The 20,157-nt window shown below is 41.2% G+C and overlaps 1 protein-coding gene across 4 annotated transcripts in view; it reads right to left on the reverse strand.

Moving 5' to 3' along the window:
• Positions 1-20,157, reverse strand: part of eif2ak4 (eukaryotic translation initiation factor 2 alpha kinase 4) — a 121,196-nt gene that overhangs the window by 9,106 nt on the left and 91,933 nt on the right. For 3 of the 4 annotated variants that reach the window (XM_043698267.1, XM_043698270.1, XM_043698269.1), the window contains 10 exons: positions 16,033-16,098; positions 15,572-15,742; positions 14,280-14,414; positions 11,834-11,938; positions 11,495-11,623; positions 9,869-9,949; positions 7,071-7,180; positions 5,131-5,189; positions 2,920-3,017; positions 1,051-1,119 (listed from right to left, as the gene is read on the reverse strand). In XM_043698267.1, coding sequence (XP_043554202.1) covers positions 1,051-1,119; positions 2,920-3,017; positions 5,131-5,189; positions 7,071-7,180; positions 9,869-9,949; positions 11,495-11,623; positions 11,834-11,938; positions 14,280-14,414; positions 15,572-15,742; positions 16,033-16,098 — 1,023 coding nt within the window. Of the gene's footprint in view, positions 1-1,050; positions 1,120-2,919; positions 3,061-5,130; positions 5,190-7,070; positions 7,181-9,868; positions 9,950-11,494; positions 11,624-11,833; positions 11,939-14,279; positions 14,415-15,571; positions 15,743-16,032; positions 16,099-20,157 lie in introns of those variants that run through there. The other variant, XM_043698268.1, reaches the window with a different exon arrangement.

Genomic DNA, 20,157 nt, shown 5'->3' on the forward strand with positions numbered 1-20,157 from the left:
ATGTGGCAGGTTACATCAGGATATAGAGAAGCTGCAGAGCTGGGCAGAAAGGTGGCAAATGGAGTTCAATGTAGGTAAGTGTGAGGTGATTCACTTTGGTAAGAGTAACAAAAAGATGGGGTATTGGGCTAATGGTCGGATACTTGGTAGTGTGGATGAGCAGAGGGATCTTGGTGTCCATGTACACAGATCTCTGAAAGTTGCCACCCAGGTAAATCGTGCGGTGAGGAAGGCATATGGCGTACTGGCTTTTATTGGTAGAGGAATTGAGTTCCGGAGTCCTGAGGTCATGATGCAGTTGTATAAGACTCTGGTGCGGCCGCATCTGGAATATTGTGTGCAGTTTTGGTCGCCATACTATAGGAAGGATGTGGTGGCACTGGAACGGGTGCAGAGGAGGTTTACCAGGATGTTGCCTGGTATGGAAGGAAGATCGTATGAGGAAAGACTGAGACACTTGGGGCTGTTTTCATTAGAGAAAATAAGGTTTAGGGGTGACTTGATTGAGGTGTACAAGATGATTAGGGGTTTAGATAGGGTCGACAGTGAGAATCTTTTTCCACGTATGGAGTCAGCTATTACGAGGGGGCATAGCTTTAAATTAAGGGGGGGTAGATATAGGACTGAAGTTAGGGGTAGGTTCTTCACTCAGCGAGTCGTAAGTTCATGGAATGCCCTGCCAGTAGCAGTGGTGGACTCTCCCTCTTTATGGGCATTTAAGCGGGCATTGGATAGGTATATGGAGGATAGTGGGTTAGTATAGGTTAGGTGGGCTTGGATCGGCGCAACATCGAGGGCCAAAGGGCCTGTACTGCGCTGTATTCTTCTATCTATCTATCTAAGTCTGTTTTCTCAGTGCAGAGAAGGGACACACTAAAAAATGTGCCATTCAACCCTCCCCCTATCTCTTTGACTCAGTGCCTTTCTTCAGGCACTGAATATGCAATGAGTGCCCCTCTCCCCAATGATCGTGGCAGCTCCACAGTTGGCTGCAGCTTCAGATTCTAAATCTGCCCAGCACCAGCACATGTCAATGTTTCAGTGACTTACCGCTAAAACCTCAATGTCATTGCTTTTCTGCTGCAGGTTACTGACAAAGGTTTGAAGTCTTGAGAGAACCTGAAAAGCGAAGAGCTGCTTTAAGAATGACTTAAGTTGGGTACAGGACATTAACATCATGAAAGAAATGGTGCTTGCTGTCCTGTCCTCTCAAAACCATTCACTGTTGTGTAGTCATCAGTTTTTACTCTTGTAGGTTTTGTTAATCTACATGTTTAGTAGACAGTGATGAATATCTAACTACATAGTTGTGCTCACCTGCAAAGGTTATGCTATTTTGGAACTTACATGAGTATGAAGTGAGCTGCGCAGCAAGAGCTTTTCTGTTGAAGGGAAACAGCCGATGGAAAAGGGAGGAGTTTAGATTGCTAGCACTTAAATTAGAATGGAAATAACAATAGCATTGTACAATTGTTAAAAGATCACCCAGTAAAATTTTCCACAGGATTTGAAAACAATCATTAATAGAAAGTTGGACTTGTTGAGAAGGCCAGAATTTATTGCCTATTCCTAACAGTGCTGGTAAGTTGCCTTATTGAACAGCTGCGGTACATTTGGTGTAGGGGTACCCAAGCTATTCCCACATATTTCCTGCCCTTGTCTTTTGAATTGATGGATTTGGAAAGTGTTGTAAAAAGAACCTTGGTGAGATGCTGCAGTGCATATTGCTGTGTAAGTGGTATGGGGTAGTGGATGGTTAAGCTTGTGGATGGGTGCTAAACAAGCACACTGCTTTAATACAAGCTAAATACTACAAATGCTGGAAACCTGGAATAAAAGAAGAAAATGCTGAAGAATCTCAGAAGTTCTGAGTGGTGCCTTCTAGATGGTAGGCAGGCTTTGGTGAGTCAGGGAACGATTGACTATGAATCCTGTGGAAAGTCAATGACTTGCTCTATGGTTTTGGACAATAGTAATCCCTCGTGTGCACAAGGTAGGAGGTTCAGCAATGATAATGTCATCAACTGTCATGGAGAAATGGTGAGGCATGCTCCTCCTGGATGTACTTTTGTAGCCACCTGTCAGCGCAAGACTGGATGTTGTTCAGGTCTTGCTGCATGGGCACACAGAAGCTTCAGTATCTGAGCAGTCAAGAATCACATTGAAGGTTGGTGCGACTTGAATCCTTAGTTTCTCATTTAATGCATTATGTTGGCTAATCTCTCAAAAAAAGAGGTAGTTCTCCCTTTTCACACATATATCACCTATGAAGAAGCATTCTAATAGAGCTCTGAATATAACATGTCTTCCTGAGGAGTTTTGTTGGAGCATGACTTAAGAATAATCGGTGCTGCCATGTGCATTGGAAGGGAAGAGAGTGTGAAAGCATCACAGGAGGAGCCAGTAAAATTATCCCTCGAGAGATCTGGGCATGAGGTCTATTTTCAGCTTAGGTCAATGGCAGAGTATGAGAAAATGGGAATGAAGCATTAAATAAAATAAAGCACCAATAACACAAATCAAAGAAATTACCAACAAAACCAACAGGTTTAATCGGAAGCACTAGCTTTCAGAGCACTGGCAACCATTTGATGAAAGAGCAGCACTCCGAAAGCGAGTGCTTCTTATTAAACCTGTTGTACAAGAACCTGGTGTTGTGTGATTTTTAACTTTGTACACCCCAGTCCAACACTGGCATCTCCAAATCATGACCAATAAAACCAATATCCAACACATTTCAGTTAGAATCTATTATCACTGGCAGCTGATAGAGGGTTCAATTTTTCAAATCTACAATGATCTGATCTGACAGTGCAGTGTTATCTGGCAATGAGGTATTTTCTTTCCAATCTCAGCTACAGTTTGGTTTAGGTTCTGTCTAAAGTGTAGAAGCACCTAGAGAGGAGATCCACTTCTTACCTTTTCCTCATACCGCCGTTTCATGCTTGCTGACAGTTTCTCAGGTGAAATTAAATTAAAATTTGGCACTAACGAGCTTCCATGTGATTCAAAAGGTCCTGTGGGTGAGGGCAAAATGGCAAAGAGACACTTTTGACATACCTGGTGAAGTAGACAAACATTACTTTTAAGAACAGAATGTTATAATTATTTAATATACTGCTCAAACCATTGACAGGAGATGAGAGCACACAGATATTTCAATCCCTATCTTAAAATTATCCGGCCTTGCAATATGCCTTATAGTCAAATCACCTCATCCTGACATCCTATGCCTCCAATAGGAGTTTTCTTCAGAACCCTAAATTGGACAGCATTTGCTAAATAATCCAGCATGCCAATAATAATACTGACAATTAATTTAAGATCATCAGTCAGGTTCACATGTGGCTTGTACCTGCCAAAAACTACATATATTAATACGTGGTCCTGTTCTTTAGAGATGGAAATAACATATACATGTTGCTAATTTCAACATTGTCAAAAAGCTTCAATAAAACTTGGCCTTTTTCAGCAGTACTCACGTTCTGTACTATTTCAAGATATTCTTAAGCTAAATTAAAGATTACTGAGGTTAACTAATCTATTGTGTGAGTCAGAATCTTACTGTGTCTATTGTAAGATTCAATGTCAAGAACAGCTCACAATTTCTAAAACAGAGTGAACACATTTAAAGCTGGAAATGCTCAGCAGGTCCGACAGCCATGGAGAGAGAACTAGCATCATTAACAATACATGTCAATAACCTTCCTATTAGAAACATGGAAGCACTGAGGACATGGAGTGTATTATGAGTGCACACCCATCACCAAGAGTGGCACAGTAGCAACACAACTAACAAGCACAAGAGTCAGCAAACAGTAAGAGATCTGCGAAGCAAATGAAACACCACTGAAAATGAGAATGACAGAGCTGCTGGAACCTCAAGAATGCACATGCTGCACAATGTGGGAACTTCATCACCCATGTCCTGGATGATCATTTGTGCAGCAGGTATCATCGGGTGCAGCAGCTTGAGCTCTGCAATTAGGAACTGAGTAATGGCATCAATGCATTGCATCGACAAAGCTGAGAGCTACATCAATGGATCATTTAAGAGGACGCAGGGAAGAAAGGGAAATAAAGTAACCAACACATAGTCACTGAAGACCAGACAGGTAGAATAGGTACCCTCCTCAGTGCATCAGGCTCACCGCCCAGTATTCAGTTCTGAATATCAATCAGAATGATGGCTCACGTGAGAAGTGTACCCAGAGTCAAGACTATGGCACCATGAGTCAGCTGCATAGGGGACTCATGGAAGACTGGAAGAGCAATATTGACAGGAATTTGACAGGTTATGGAACAGGTAGATTTGTCTGTGGCCATGGTACAAATCTACAATCGCATGTTGTTTTCCTGGTGCCAGGATAATGCATGTCCGTGGGCACCAGTGTGTGTTTGCATGTATGGTGGTGGGTATGTGTGTCTATGGGCATGTGTGTATGTGTGTGTGTGGGCATGTGCACACGTGTATATATAAGCCAGCCAGCAGGTGGTGCTTCAAAGTAAATGGTGGCCTTGGCAATAATGTTCTTTAAGAACAAATGAATCAGATTTACAAAAAGAACTAAAGGAATTTCTTTCTTTCTTTAAAAATAAAAAAAATTATCTTGGTTTGTGAGACTGCATCAGTGGTAAAGCCACAGGTAACCCAGGGCATGTCTCCATTATCAAAGTAGCTCCAGAGTTGAAGGGCAGCTTTTGCTAAAAAAAACATTTCTGCTGCAAGATAAAAATTCAATTGTTCTAAGGAATGTCACAGTAACAAACTGAACTCAAACAGTGCCAGTCAAAGCCTTAATATTATTTCAATTAGGATTTTTTTAAAATCTTCAGCATGCTCTGAAGAGGTGGAATGTTGTAGTTACCACCAATGCTAACTGCCCTGTCTGCATTGTAAAGTCGCCAACCCTATTTATTACTCGTTTCCCAAATCGACTCAAAACACTGGAAAAAATTATACAGATCTCAGGATGTGAAATGGAATTGGACTCATAAATGGTAAACCAGTGAATTCTCATGGTTGGAATCAATCACCCATATTATTCAACACACTTGTCCCACTTCACAGTGACAGACTAAGACAATGGTAAATGTTGAAACCATGCTTGGTCACGGAGCTAACAGTACCTGCAGAATTGCTGAGTGATCCCTTCAGGTTCTGAGAGGAGGGGCTCTCTGGAGATTCCCTGTTTAAAAGAAAACACAAGGAAGATGGTCAACAGAACCCAACCTGGGAAACCACAAGCCTGGTAAGGATAGGAGTAGTCAGGTCAAGAAATGATCAGTTATCATAAGTCGATTTCATTCATTTTCGCTTTTTTTACATGACCATTCAAAACTTCTCATTTGAATAACTTGCGCCTGATGTGACCATTCAGCTGCAGAGAGGAGGCCATAGAGCTCAAGGGTTCAAGTATATTATAACCAGCAGTGAGACAAAGAGGCCCATGAATTACGTAGGACAGTATATTCTTGCTTCTGTGCTCTATGAAAGGCAATGATCTCTTCCCTCATGTAACTGGTGGTGAATCACACACGTTAAGAGGATTCTACTTTTAATAGTATTTTCAAACCAAGACACAATGAGACAATAAAGGATTGCAGTTTGAAGAAATCACAATTGAATAAGTAAAACATTACAGGAGTCCCTTTAGTTTGTTGTGTCTGTTCTGCAAGAGAAACAGTCAGTCCCATTCTCTCCTTGACCCTACAATTACCTCTCTTCAGATGCTTAATCAATTTTCTTTTGAAAGCCAACATTGAAACTGTCTCCATAAACTTCCAGGCAGTACCTTCCAGATCCTAACCTCATGTACATCTGTATCCTCTAGCCCTCAAATTCTCTATCAAATGGAATGGTTTTTCTCTGTCCAGGAACTTCAAAGTCTTGAAAGTCTCTATCAAATCTCAAACATCCCCATCTTCTCAATTTATCCACACACCTGAAGTGCCTCATTCTTGGAAGCATTCTTATCAGTCTTTTCTGAACCCGCTCTGATGTCTTCACATCCTCCCTGAGGTGTCATGCCAGAAATAGACACAATGCTACAACTGAGGTAAAAAAATCAAAGTTTTATAACTGCTCAAAATTATTCAGAAAGTCCACAATCCCATATACTTTATTAATTGTCTCAACCTGCCCTACCTCCTCCAATGTTTTAGAACATAGAACAGTACAGCACAGCACAGAACAGGCCCTTCAGCCCACGATGTTGTGCCGACCACTGATCCTCATGTATGCACCCTCAAATTTCCGTGACCATATGCATGTCTCTTAAATGTCTCCAATGACCTTGCTTCCACAACTGCTGCTGGCAACGCATTCCATGCTCTCACAACTCTCTGTGTAAAGAACCCACCTCTGACATCCCCACTATACTTTCCTCCAACCAGCTTGAAACTATGACCCCTTGTGTTAGTCATTTCTGCCCTGGGAAATAGTCTCTGGCTATCGACTCTATCTATGCCTCTCATTATCTTGTATACCTCAATTAGGTCCCCTCTCCTCCTCCTTTTCTCCAATGTTTTCTGTATACATATCCCCAGGTCTCCAACAATTCCACTGCATGTCCGCCATCATTCTCACAGTTCACAATATTTCCAAGTCAATGTGAACCATAATCCTAAACTCGGATCCCAACGTTCCACAAAATACAATACTACCGAAACATTCACTAACCCTACACATCACAGTTAAATCCAAAAGTCATCAAGGGCCCTTCACTGAATCAGTAGAAGACAGACAGGAATTCTGATGATGTTGACTGCAATTAGCTCAGAATTAAGAGTCCATTGCGGAAAATCCACAATCTCCTTTATCAATTAAAAAAAAAATAGTAAGATTTGTTTCTGCTCTTTCCTCTTGCATTTTCAATATGAATCCAAATTCTTTGGTTCAGATTCACAAGTCTCCTGTACTTCAGAACCCACTACCTGATCTGAGCTGAACTTCTCTATGCTGGTGAACACAGCCTTGGCCTCCAGTCTCCCCTTACTCTACTAGCTAGTTCATACAAGACACCAATCATCACAATCGTTGACCCTCTGGTCTACAGTAAAACTCTCACCTGTTGCTCTTTTCGTCTGAGATTTTAGATTTGATTTTCTTTAAGTGCTCCACTACCTCTGCTTCCAGAATTCGTTTTTCAGTCTGTTTGTCCTTTTCAAACGATCGCACCTGAACACAACAAAGGAAAAATCATCACAACATGACAAATGCCCAACTTCCTCGGCACAGTCATGAATTCAGAATTGCTGTCTTAGCACAGCCATGCAGCCGGGAATTAGAGTCATAGAGGTGTACAGCACAGAAACAGAACCTTTGGTCCAACTTGTCCATGCCAACCAGATATCCTAAATTAATCTAGTCCCACTTGCCAGCATTTGGCCCATATCCCTCCAAACCCGTCCTATTCATATACCCATCCAGATGACTTTTCAATGTTGTAATTGTACCAGCCTCCACCACCACCTCTGGCAGCTCATTCCATACACGCATCACCCTCTGCATGAAAAAGTTGTCCCTTAGGTCCCTTTTAAATCTTTCCCCTCTCATCTTAAACCTAGTTTTGGACTCCCTTACCTTAGGAAAAAGACATTCATCTTCCAATGCCCCTTATGATTTTATAAATCTCTATAAGGTCACCCTCAGCCTCCGATTTTCCAGGAAAAGTAGCCCCAGTCTATTCAGCCTCTCCCTATAGCTCCAAACGCAGCAAACATCCCTGTATATCTGTTCTGAACCCTTTCAAGTGTAATCTTGCCGAAATACTGGGGGTTATAATCAACTAGGTTTCCTGATGAAGAGCTCATGCTCGAAACGTCGACTCGCCTGTTCCTCGGATACTGCCTGACCAGCTGTGCTTTTCCAGCACCACACTTTGACTCTAAATATTGGGGATGCAGAGTTGGCTATTTCTCTTAAAGGGAGAGAGTTCCCAGTTTCCATGAGTTCAGACAGGATCTCTCATAACTCCTCCAACCATACTTTGCCTGCTCCCTACAAGATCACATACAGAGTACCTTCTCCTTCTCTATCATCACTTTTCCCAATCACACATAGGGTCTTACCAGCGATCTCAAAAACCACATTAACTTCACACAAGGTATCCAACCAATTCCTCATGCCCAACCATAAGCAAGCTCTAAGTTTTCCTTCCTATCCTTTCATCACCAGGTTTGCCTTTCCCAGATCAGATCTGCACCCCGATGTCTCCCCAGCAATAGAGTCTCCTCCCTCATACTGCAAGGTTCCCAAACTCGTGCCTGAAAGTGTAAAACATTATAATTCAATTAAGAACCTATAAACCTTGCACTGTCATTTCATATCTGAGAAATAAGAACAGGTAAAAAATGGTGGATATAGGAAGGCTACAGCAAAAGGAACACAGAACAACTATCACAGGAGCAACATCTGTTTCTATAACCTTGCAGAATTTACTAGATTAGATTCCCTACAGTGTGGAAACAGGCCCTTCAGCCCAACCAGATTTATTACTCAATTTTTATATCATTTAATCAAATCAGAATACTGTAACTCTGATAAGACAACAGCAGCAAAACACTCCTAATAAATATACTTTACTGCCTAGAGGGAGATTTTTCTGACCATTGAACTAACATCTGTGAAAACCTTGAGATGCTCTATTACCACCTTTCAAGATACACTCAACAAAAATGCAGCCAGTGCTACAAATCAATTTATTATCTCAAAGGATTCTGTTGGGTATTGACAAAATCAGCAATGAAGGGATAGTTGGTGGCACACATTCCCTGTCTGGCCATCTTGTAACACTATCTGTACTGCTGTTACAGAAATGTCATCTGCGTTCTTAAAACCATGAGGCAGGGTCACAGCCAATACAGACTGTAAAAGCTGTGGTGAAATTATTTTCAATTACCTGACCAGAATGGGGCCAGAGTGAAAAGGGAAACATTTACGTAGAAAATTCAGTTTCATCTTTCTGTATGCTTTATCTTTGCTTGTTCCATTCTTTTGCCTTTCCCTCTATATTAACACAGGGGTCTGACAAAGGAGATCAAACCTGACAGGGAGGAGTCTTGAAGTTCACTGATTGCAGCAACTGACAAAATATTGTAGATGCAAGTTATAAGCAGCTTGGGTGATGAACAACCACTTCACAGTGGGGCAATTAGTTCACATGAGCAGTCAGCAGAGACTGGGAGAGATAATGTACAAAGCTTTAAGGTTTACAAAGTAAATGGAAGAAAAGGAGTCAGCAAACACCCTATAATGAAGGGAATAAAGACAGTGACACTCATCATCACAGAATTGACCAGCCCTAGTGTCTGGGACTCCATCGGAAAACCTCAGCTAGGATCATCATTCATGGGTAATATTTAAACTAGCTTGTGAGTCCTATCCTTTACTTTGCTTCATTTGTATTAGTTGATAAAGTTCTGTTTGTTGATCAGTTGGATTCAGAATAAATGAACTGATTGATCTGAGTGATCTTTATAAGTATTGAGGTTACCATTCTGCCCCTTCACTTCCCTCATGAAGTCATGAACTCATGCAGACAACTGTCCAAGTGCAAATATCAGAGCGATTGATTAAATACAATCTTAAAAATGCTGGGTTGACAGGGGCATGCTAAAACTTATGGATAATTTCCAATCTGCAACATGATTGACTGCATGACAATTAAACTCCAGATGACCCATGTAAACATTTCGGTAATATAGTACCAGTTAGATTTTGCGGCCTTCTAAAGGGTGCAGTTCCAACACAGTATTCACTGATTCAGTAGTGTATATGATCATCAATATGGACGTAATGCTTTTAAGTAAAGTGCACTGGGGATTTTAATACTCAGATAAATCTTATAAGTTAAAAGTGTATTACCTTCACGTGTTTACTCTCCTTATCAGAGATAAGGATGGAGTGACTGATTCCAACCTGTTTGCAATGCTCCTGAGCTTCTTCCTGAGATAGAAAATGCCAGCACTGTAACTACATTCACTTAAAATCAGAAACATAGCTTTAATTCATACTGAGCACAGAATGTAGTCAGTTAACATTGTTATGGACCGGACCAAACCCCCTCAAAATATATTAAGGTAGCCCAGACCCTAACTTTTAAAGGTAAGTGTAAGGCATTGCATTCCAGATGCAATTCGATCAGTCAAACTACTTTAAGCAAACACACTATTTTTACACTACAATTAAAATACACTCAAAACAAAAATAAAATAGAAGAATTTTCTTAACTGTAACTTTATTGAAATGCTTTATAGAATTATATATATGTACACACCAACTACTACTAATTAACTGTTCCAATATAGTAACAGCCCATAAACACACCCTTGGCAAAGGCAAATTCAGTAAAATATCTTGTCTCACATGCAATTCTAAGAGAACCCCAGCTTTTAGCTGTAACAGAGAGAGAAAGAGCTTCCACATCCAGCTTATGAACCCAGCAACGGCTGATAGCTAAAACTAAAAATTCTGGTTCTTTGGGAGCGTGACTCCATCCATTCAGGTTGCTTCTATTATTCCAACTTTAACAAAAAAAAAACCCCAAGGCCTCACAAGCTGTTTATTTTATTCGCTTTGAGCAGATTACTCATTACCTCAGTCTCAACCTTTCTTCATAAAAGAAACAGGACAAAATACACCTCTTAAAGCCACAGTATCATCACAATATAACAAACAAAGATTGATTTAGTGTGAGAATAAACCATGAGGCAGGATATACCGTACACAAATTCAATTCCTTGTCATGCCAAGTTAACTTGTCTCAGCTAGGGTTATCAAGAGTGGAGCTAGTGAAGACATCCACCCCTCTTCTTACCCTTTTGCTGTCAGATGACCACTACCACACAGTTCATGTGACCCAGCTTAGTTGAGACACTCCTTTTTATTCCAATAATTTACACATGAAGAATGACCAAGGCTCCCATGGGCTATCAGTGGGAGACCAGATCTAAGGCCAAGTCCTCCCAACAGTCCTTTTAATAATGTAGAGCCTATTCTTATCGAAATGAATTACATATTGTTTACTCTAGACGATGCTTCTCATTGCACCAGACAACGGCTATCCTTGCAACACAAGACCACATAAGCCCTTAAAGACTGGATGTAGAATATGGTCTGAAAGGGTTAATACTTGATTGAGCCCACTAAGCACCACCCACACTGATGATGTCATGAGGAACTGGTGGGATAGTAAGATGGAATCTTGTGGGAAATGGACCCAAGGTTCATTCCTGCCAACAGCCTGATCTTACAACCCGTAAGGGCCAGACACTAGATAGCCTCAGCCCGGAGAAAAACTACACATATAGAAGATATAAATTGCAGTACACACAACACAGACAAGCTGAGAAATCATGGTGTTAAACACCAAAGTACATCTGCCTCTTCCATTCCCCTAAATCAAGGTGCTTGGAGGTCAATTTCCATCAATGGACCTCTAGTCCCTTAAATTATGCATCCCTTGCATCCCAAAACTACTACATGCATTACCTGGGTGACATTGTGCAGCAACTCAGCTTTTATCCCAGATTTCCACAATTGCAGGATGAGGACAATAGCCCTGTCCAGTGACACGCTCCCGACAGCAACCACCAGGATCTCACAATGACAGGTAACAGGCTACAATGGAAGACAGTTGGTTGGAGAGTTATGAACCTGCAGTTCACAAATAGCTTACTGTTACAAGCTGAAGAAGCAACAAAGTATTTACACTGGAATCCATCGCTCAGCATGGTCCCAATCCTCACTCTGTTGCTCAACACTTCTTGTTTTTGGCTGATATATTTCACTTGAAACCAGCAATGATATAAAACTCTTAGGATAACTCACCTGTTCAGATGAGTTACAAAGGGTGGAAATCTTATCCAAGGCAAGGCTAACTCCTACAGCAGAGGGAAGTGGCCCTACAACTTGCGGTCTCTGGAATTCGAGGATCTAAGGAAGAGGAAAAACAAACTCAATAGTTCTTATTTCTTGAGAAGAAAAATTAGATTTACAAACCATTTTGCATAACTCTGCAAAAGCCAAAAGGGATGAATGCAGTGCTTGAACTAATTCCCAAAGTCTGGGATTGCTCTATGACTGATTTCTGACCTGATTTCTGCTGGTGATCTCAGCAAGGTAAAGCTGTTGCTACCGCTTCCATTACAAATGATCTCAGTGCTGTCGACAAAAAAGAAGGGAGTGGGGAACTGAGGAACCATAAACCTTCCAGAGTTCCTGCTCCAGTCGTCCTTGCTTGAAACTGGATGTGTGGGGATCACTAAACAAGGTCAAGATTAAGCCCAGTAATGATATCACTCATTGTTGAAGGTGATGTTTGCGTTCTTAACCATAAATAATGGGAGGTTAGGTGATGTACAAAACAAACGCCTACTCCATGTCCATGACAAATCAAGAGGCGAGATGGGGGAAACGAAGAAAAAAAGAACTGTGGATGCTAGAAATCAGAAAAATAAAACAACTTCTGGAAAAATTCAGCAGGTCTGGCAACTTCTGTGTAGAGTCGAGAGTGGGGTGCTGGAAAAGCACAGCAGGTCAGGCAGCATCCGAGAAGCAGGAAAAATCAATGTTTCAGGCAAAAGCCCTTCATCAGTCTTGGATACTGCCTGACCAGCTGTGCTTTTCCAGCACCACACTCTCAACTCTGATTCTCACAAAATTTCCCACTGAGACAATCAATAACAGTTATCACAGAGAACAGAAAGCAAGTCGATTTGCTCATCCAGTACCCATAATCAACGATGTGGTTCCTACATGGGACCCTATTAAGATAATTCAATAAATCAGACAAATTGAGAATAACGGCATTTCATCATAATGGTCATGTAGCACCTCAATCACATAGATTTTTAATCAGAGACAAAATATATAAAATATTGGTCTTTATCTCAAAGGATGATGTTTCACATGTGCAGGTATGTTCTTCAGAGACAATTCAGTACCAAATCATCCAGCAATAGGGAGAATAACCCTGCAACCAATGACACTATGACAATGACTTAGATAGTGTGAGCTCTGCATAACAATACATTTAGATTTAAATTAGATTAGATTCCCTACAGTGTGGAAACAGGCCATTTGACCCAACAAGTCCACACCGACCCTCCAAAGAGTAATGCACCCAGATCCATTTCCCTCTGACTAATGCTCCTAACACAAAGGGCAATTTAGCATGGCCAATTCATGGACTATGGGAGGAACTCAAAGGAAATCCACGCAGACACAGGGAGAATATGCAAACTCCACACAGACAGTCACCCAAGATCGGAATTGAACCTGGGTCCCTGGTGCTGTAAGGCAGCAGTGCTAACCATTGAGCCATCGTGCCACCACTGTGGAGGAGTGACATGGACTTGAAGATGAGTTAAACTGGATGGGAGGGAAGTGTCAACTTTCACCTCATCTGCTCTTATGCAAGACTGCATATTGCTACCAGAGGACAACAACATCACACAAGAGAAAATGTCGGAGAAGTTGGTGAAGTGTGGATACGCGCCACACAAAACAGATTCAACCCACAGTCCACATCAAAGTTGCCTAGCTCCACTGTGACTGCATCAGAGATACTGAAATGAACCACATTGCCTCAAGGCTAAAAGAAGAAAATAATAATCAAGAAAGCACTGATGGAAATTTAAACGATGTGAACTGCAGCTCAAACCAGTGAACGCCAATCATGATGACTTGCAAGCTCCAATAAACAAACAACTCTCATTGTTTAGCATAACACATGAAAAATGTGTTGTGATATACCCAAGTAAAGGATATGTTAAAAGAGGAGAGTATATTGTGTGTATGTAACTATACATACATGGAACAATACAGTGCAGAACAGGCCCTTCGGCCCTCGATGTTGTGCCGACCTGTGAACTATTCTCAGCTCGTCCCTCTACACTATCCTAAAATCATCCATATGATTATCTAAGGATTGTTTAAATCTCCCTAATGTGGCTCCAGCAAGGAGAACAAAAATATTTCATGAACTGCACTAGTGTGGACACTGAACCATTTGTAAGGTGCAATGTTATAGCAATTAATTTATTCTGATCCCTGATCAGAATGTAAACGGCGGCAATTCTACCTAAAGCATTACAGCTTTGTTGAAGGAGGTATCAGTCACTAACTGAAGTCAACATTTGTTAGTAAACGAAAGAAATTCACTTGCTCGTTTTAACACTACAGTCAAGAATGTGTGACTGGACGCATCTGGACGAACAGAATCTTATACAGGGGATCAGTGCTACCCAGGAAAGGCAGGACCAAAAGAACTCACCAGATTGTCGTACCTCCCTCCAGCTGCCAAGATATCAGGCACAATGTGGTGTCGCCGCTTCACGAGTGCTACAAACTGAAAAATTACCCCACTGTGCTGCTGTACCTTGTAGACAAGGCCCAGGTTCACGACTACCTATTAAACAAGGAAGGCTCATATCAACATCTGTTAGAGCAAGGTCTTCAAGCTTCTTGTACCCTTGCAATGAAGCTCAATCCAAGCTCAAAGAACAGAACTTCATTTTTTTGATCAAGCATTTTATTGCATTATGGGTCTAACACTGAGTTCAACAATCTCACATCCTAGTCTCTGCACTTTGTTTCTTTTCAAATGATACCTGCCGGTAATGATTCTGCTTTTCACATTTACACCTCCTCCAGCCATACCTTTGCTTTTGCACTTGTTCCATTATTGTCTCTTCTTACTTTGAATGATCCTCTCTGCTGCCTCCCACCTGATCACAAACTTTCCCTTTTCCTCCATCCAGCCCTCCCCTTGCTTTAAAACTGTTATATCTCCAAGTACTGAGTTCAGATAAAGGACCGGCAAACTGGAAATGTTGACTGCTTCTCACTGGACCTTTCCCGCCAAAGCTGCTAAGTATTCCTGTTCGTTTTTACAAGCTGAAAGTCTGTTTGTTGAGAGTCCCAGGATATACAAATCCATCTCACATACCACCAGTCAACTTCCTTATCGCGCACCTCTTTTGGCTGAGTTACACCCTTTTCACCAATTTTAACCCCTCTAAATTTAAAGTCAATGCTAGGGTGTGGTTCTATTTGCTGCATGTGCTGTTCAGCACCATTTTTTGTAAGGACAAGGAATCAAGGTGCTGGTTGCACAGTGCTTAAGATGCCTAACTCTGGATCAGGAGGTCCAGGTTAAAGTCCCACCTGCTCCAAAGGAGTGTCATAACCTTTAAAATGGTTTTATTAATTTTATTCAGCAAGTGTGTGAACAGGGAATCAGCAGGTCACTTCGATTTTGGAGGAAGTGGAGTCCACAGTCCTGAGTCGTATAGAGTGGCAACGAAGAGGAGAAACACTAGCAGGTGGCATCCCTGCCAGGGTGGAGGAGATCAGTGAGGACTAGTATTGTTTGCCGATTAAAAGTAAACTGACACCACTGAACCTGGTGAAAATGGTATTACACACCTCTAGAGCAAGTGGCACTTGAGGCTCAGCCTCCTACCACTCCAGCTATATGGTTCAACCTCAGTACATTAACAAGTTGAGTTATAAAGTGAAATCCTTGGTCTCTGTTTCAAATCACTCATTAGAATTATGACCAACCTTCAGTTTGACATCAAGTTTCTTTAGGAGTTCCATAACTTCCTCAAGCTCCTTTAATGCCTGCTTTACCAGCTGGCTAACAGCCATCTTCCCCTTCATCAGAGGCTTCAGCACATCTCTCAGTTCTTTCAGATCCAGCTTATTCTCAGTATACTTATATAAATGCAAGAGCTGAATGAGAGAAAGTAGCACTGTAAAAACAGAAATTTTCTTTCCTGCCAAGCCCTTCATCACCAATGCACAAAGTAACAAATGCATTTAAAGCTAAATAACCACTGGGGAAATGGAATAGAAATATATTGATAGGCGCAATAAAGAAAATGAGAGGGACTTCACATGGAGTGTTAACACACCCACAGACCAGTTGGAACTAATGAGTTACAAATCTGCTGTACATTCAAGAAATTCTATGGACTGAGGCGGATGTAATTATGTGGAAAACAAGCAACCGCTCAACTTACATTGTTTGGTGACAGTGACAGATTGCAGAACTTGGCTTCTACCTCTTGCTTGGTCAGTTTCCCCATCTGGCATGGAAAAGAGAGATTGACATGTATCAAAGGAGATGGAAAGAAATCAGTAGATCTAGCAAGGTACCAAACTTAAATATTTAAAGGAGGTTGATTAAAAGCAGATTTTAAGGAAGTCACATGCAGCACTGTGATATTCATGAATGTTGATCAGAAGATCCATCTCCTGGACAATTCCAGGTTATCAATCGTGAGGCAAGTTCCTCAAAGCACAACTCTCATTAGAGAAATGGAACAGAACAGACAGCTGTGAGGGCTTTGGTAACATGGATGGATGAATCTGGAGACCTAAAAGAGTACAAGTCCTAAGAACTGCCCAGACACACTATATTTAGTAGTGGCCAGTACTTTCAACCACCAGGATAGCACCAGTTCAGACCTTCAACGTTTAAAGACATCGTTTCAGTTACACTTTACAATATCCTTTTTGTTTGAAGAACAAACCAATAATAGTGGAGCAAAATGTTCACCAGGTTAGAAATTGCTTTTCCGGAGATCCAAGATGGCGGCGACTCAGCAAGTCTGAGTCTATAGTGCTCCTCCCAAGACCTAGGCACCTTCCTCCACCACACTCACCAAATCAATTAAAAATAGTTTTTAATTAATGTAATTAGTGGTTTAGTACTAAATTTATACAGTTCAGTCGCCTGTAAAAATGACCAGGGGGAAAGGAGCCCGCAGTTCTCAGCGGGCAGGAGCCCCTCCCCCACCCTCCCCAGCTGCAGCAGAGGCATCCGCAGCCGCCCCGGGGGACTTACCTACGGTGGCAAGCCTCACGGAAATAATCTCCAAACTCGATGCGAAGATCGATGCTTTCATAGAAGAGTCCCGAAGTCGGTGAAATTCATTCTCGGCTGCGCTACAAAAGCACAGCCGAGACAATGAAGAAATTGAATGCCGAGTTGGAGGGGCGGAGCTAAAGGCCGCGACCTCCGAGGCCATTGCAGAATCGGCCGTGGATCAGGTCCGGACTCTCGAGCAGCAAGTCCAGGCCTTAGAGAATCACATTGATGACCTCGATTCTTGAGGTCGTCGAAAAAATATTAGTTTGCTGGGCCTTCCCGAACGGGAAGAAGGAGGCCAGCTTACAAGGTTCCTTGAACAGTGGCTTCCGCAGTTATTGAATCTGGAGGCTGGATCAGGCCAGGCAAGGGTAGAATAGGCCTACCGGGTTGCAATACGTGGGCCCAGCTTGAACCAGCGCCCCCGCCCGGTCCTGTTCCGGCTGCAGAGATATAAGGAGAGGCAGATGCTCTTGGAAGCCTCCAGAAATCTTGGGAAAGATCCCCAAGCCATGTGTGGGATATAAATGAATTAATGTTATTTCTGCAAGTATAAATTCTGATACAGAATGGGAATGAGAAAATACATATTCAGCGAAAAGAAAGCATGAGACGTGAATACAGAACAATGGTGGATATAAGGGCAAACAGGAAAGCATCTGTTTCCCCCTTACACGGGGACACAGGAACAAACCCTAATCAAAGAGGTCAAAGTGGCCTCTGGATGGAAATAGATGCTGATAGAAGAAAAGATATGCCTAATCAATAACCTACGGTAGACTGACGTCAAACACCCTTATGGGAGTCAGAGATAAGAGTTTGTCACGGACAAAACAGGATAAACAGAAGTTGTGGGATCAGTCTTAAGGAAATGAGTGACGTAAGCGAAGCAGGGAACAAACAATGGAATAAGGAAAAATATGGGGATTCAAACTGTATAAATTTCGAGAGTTTGTTGGATTTAGTGTGCATTTTCTCATTACCTTACCTGGTATTGAGACAGGGCACCCATCTATAGGTGTAAAAATAAATGGCGGATTCAGATATTTGCCTCGGACTGAAATTACTAAAGTGAGTGAGCTTTTGTTTCTCACAACATGCAAATTCTCCTCCAAGCCTCATAATACCTTGACTTGGAATTATTTTTACGCAGACACGGGGAGAACGTGCAAACTCCACACAGTCAGTTGCCTGAGTCGGGAATTGAACCCTGGTCTCTGGCGCTGTGAGGCAGCAGTGCTAACCACTGTGCCACCGTGCCGCCCACCGTGTTGTTTTGCCCTACCCCCACCCTAGTTTACCCCCCTTTTTTTTCCTTTCATTATCTTACTGTTTAATATTATCTCTGGGGGGTGGAAAGAAGGGTTTTTTTATTCTTCCTTTACTTAGCGATTTCCTTTCCCCCTTTTTTTTAATATATATACACACACACACAGGCCAGGGGTTCTAGTTAAAGTAGATGGGGGAAGGTGGCTACCTTATCTTATTTTATCTTTGTCCTTGGGAGCGGGGTTGTTTTCCTCTGTTATTTTGTATTAATATATTTAATTATTATTTGCTGAGACTATAATTTTATAGTCCTATATGTTCATATATGGTATTACATTACCAAATATATCCAGGTGTTGGTGTGGGTGGGGGGGCGGATAGGGTACTCACTGTTAGTTCTAGTTCAGTAGTATACTTGAATTTTCTTTATCATATCTTGGGGTGCCTGGGTCAAGGGTGGGGCACTGGTTGGGAGAGGTTATGATGGGTTTTTTTGGAAGGAAGTGATGCCCCCTGGGAATAAGGGGGAAGATCTCCATTTAAATATGTTTTATACTTTTTTTTACTATTTAGAAATAGTTTTTTTTATTATATTGATCTGAATGTACTAAAGAGCTTTTATTTTTGTGAATTTTATATGCTCTATGCTCGGGATGTTTTGGATAAATACGGGTTTTGTTGTGATCTGATGTTAACACATTCCGAGCATGTATATCACTGCTCAATTTATGTGTTATCCGTTGATTTTTTTCTCTCTTGAATAATGTAAGAATTTTAATGATATACTCTGGTTAGTTGTAAGTTAGACGAGTAGTTAGTTGAGTTTTGTCCCTTTTTTTCCTCTTGGTATTTCTGTTTTCTTGTTTGATAGATTTTGGTTATCATTTATTTAAGATTTAACTGTATATCAATGTTTATACTTGGGTCTTTTTTTTAGTTTTCTTTTGTAAACTTGTTAAAACATGTCAAAATTTTCAATAAAAATATCTTAAAAAAAGAAATTGCTTTTCCACAATCGATTTACAGCTCAGGCTGTTCAAATAAAAATGTTTTCTGAGGGCTATAAAATTCCTACCATGAACTTACAGGCTCAGTCAGATGCTAGTCAATATGAACTCAAACAAAAAAGGAGCCTTTATTCAGCAAATCACATTCAATAGAGTCACAGACTGGTCACCACAGTAAGGATAACATGTCACAGTAAACCAGAAATAAGGGTGGCTTTGAAACATGCAGATGCAACTAAGTAAAGGGAGCTTTACTCAATATTTAAGTTGCCTCTATATGAAACCAGAACCGCACGTTCAATACAGACTGAGTTTCATTACTTTTTAATCCTCTATTCTAGAAATAAAACTTGATGCTTCGCTTGCTTTTTTCAAAGATTTTCTTGCTGATGTATGGCACTAATGTCTTTATACAATAAGGTCCTTTTGCTTTTCTTCCCCTACTAGTCTCGTACCTTCCAAGGTAAAAGGTAATATTCTTACCATCAAAGTATTTTTAATGGAAATGCTAAACGGTTTTTGTTCAAGTACTTATTCTTATGGAATAACACTTCCCACCCTTTATTTTCTGCTTTCTGTCTTGAAGCTAGCTGTCAATTCAGTCTGCCATATACCTCAACCAACGCTCTTTGGCCTTATTCCTTAGTCTATAATGGGGCATTATAGAGTAGCTGCACTTACGTGGAGTAACCAGATTCCCAGACTCTTCATGGAAGCCCAGCGCAGACTCCCGGGATTGAGGTGAAGCCCAGTGTGGACTCCCTGCTTTAGTAAGACTGCAACGCTGAACTTTTGCCTTTACTTCTTCTATGTTTCTAATTTATACCTAAGATTTTATATCTATCTTTACAAGGAATGTAATACTGCTCTTTTTTTTTTAAACTTTATTTTTTCATTTTTCTAATTTATACGTACCTAACTTTTATTACCTAGGTATCTCTGTACATAAAATGATGCCAGAAATGGGAACTTTGCTCCCTTTTTGCTCTATTTACGTA

The sequence above is a fragment of the Chiloscyllium plagiosum genome, chromosome 10 (assembly GCF_004010195.1).
Source record: "Chiloscyllium plagiosum isolate BGI_BamShark_2017 chromosome 10, ASM401019v2, whole genome shotgun sequence".
Classification (NCBI taxonomy): domain Eukaryota; kingdom Metazoa; phylum Chordata; class Chondrichthyes; order Orectolobiformes; family Hemiscylliidae; genus Chiloscyllium; species Chiloscyllium plagiosum.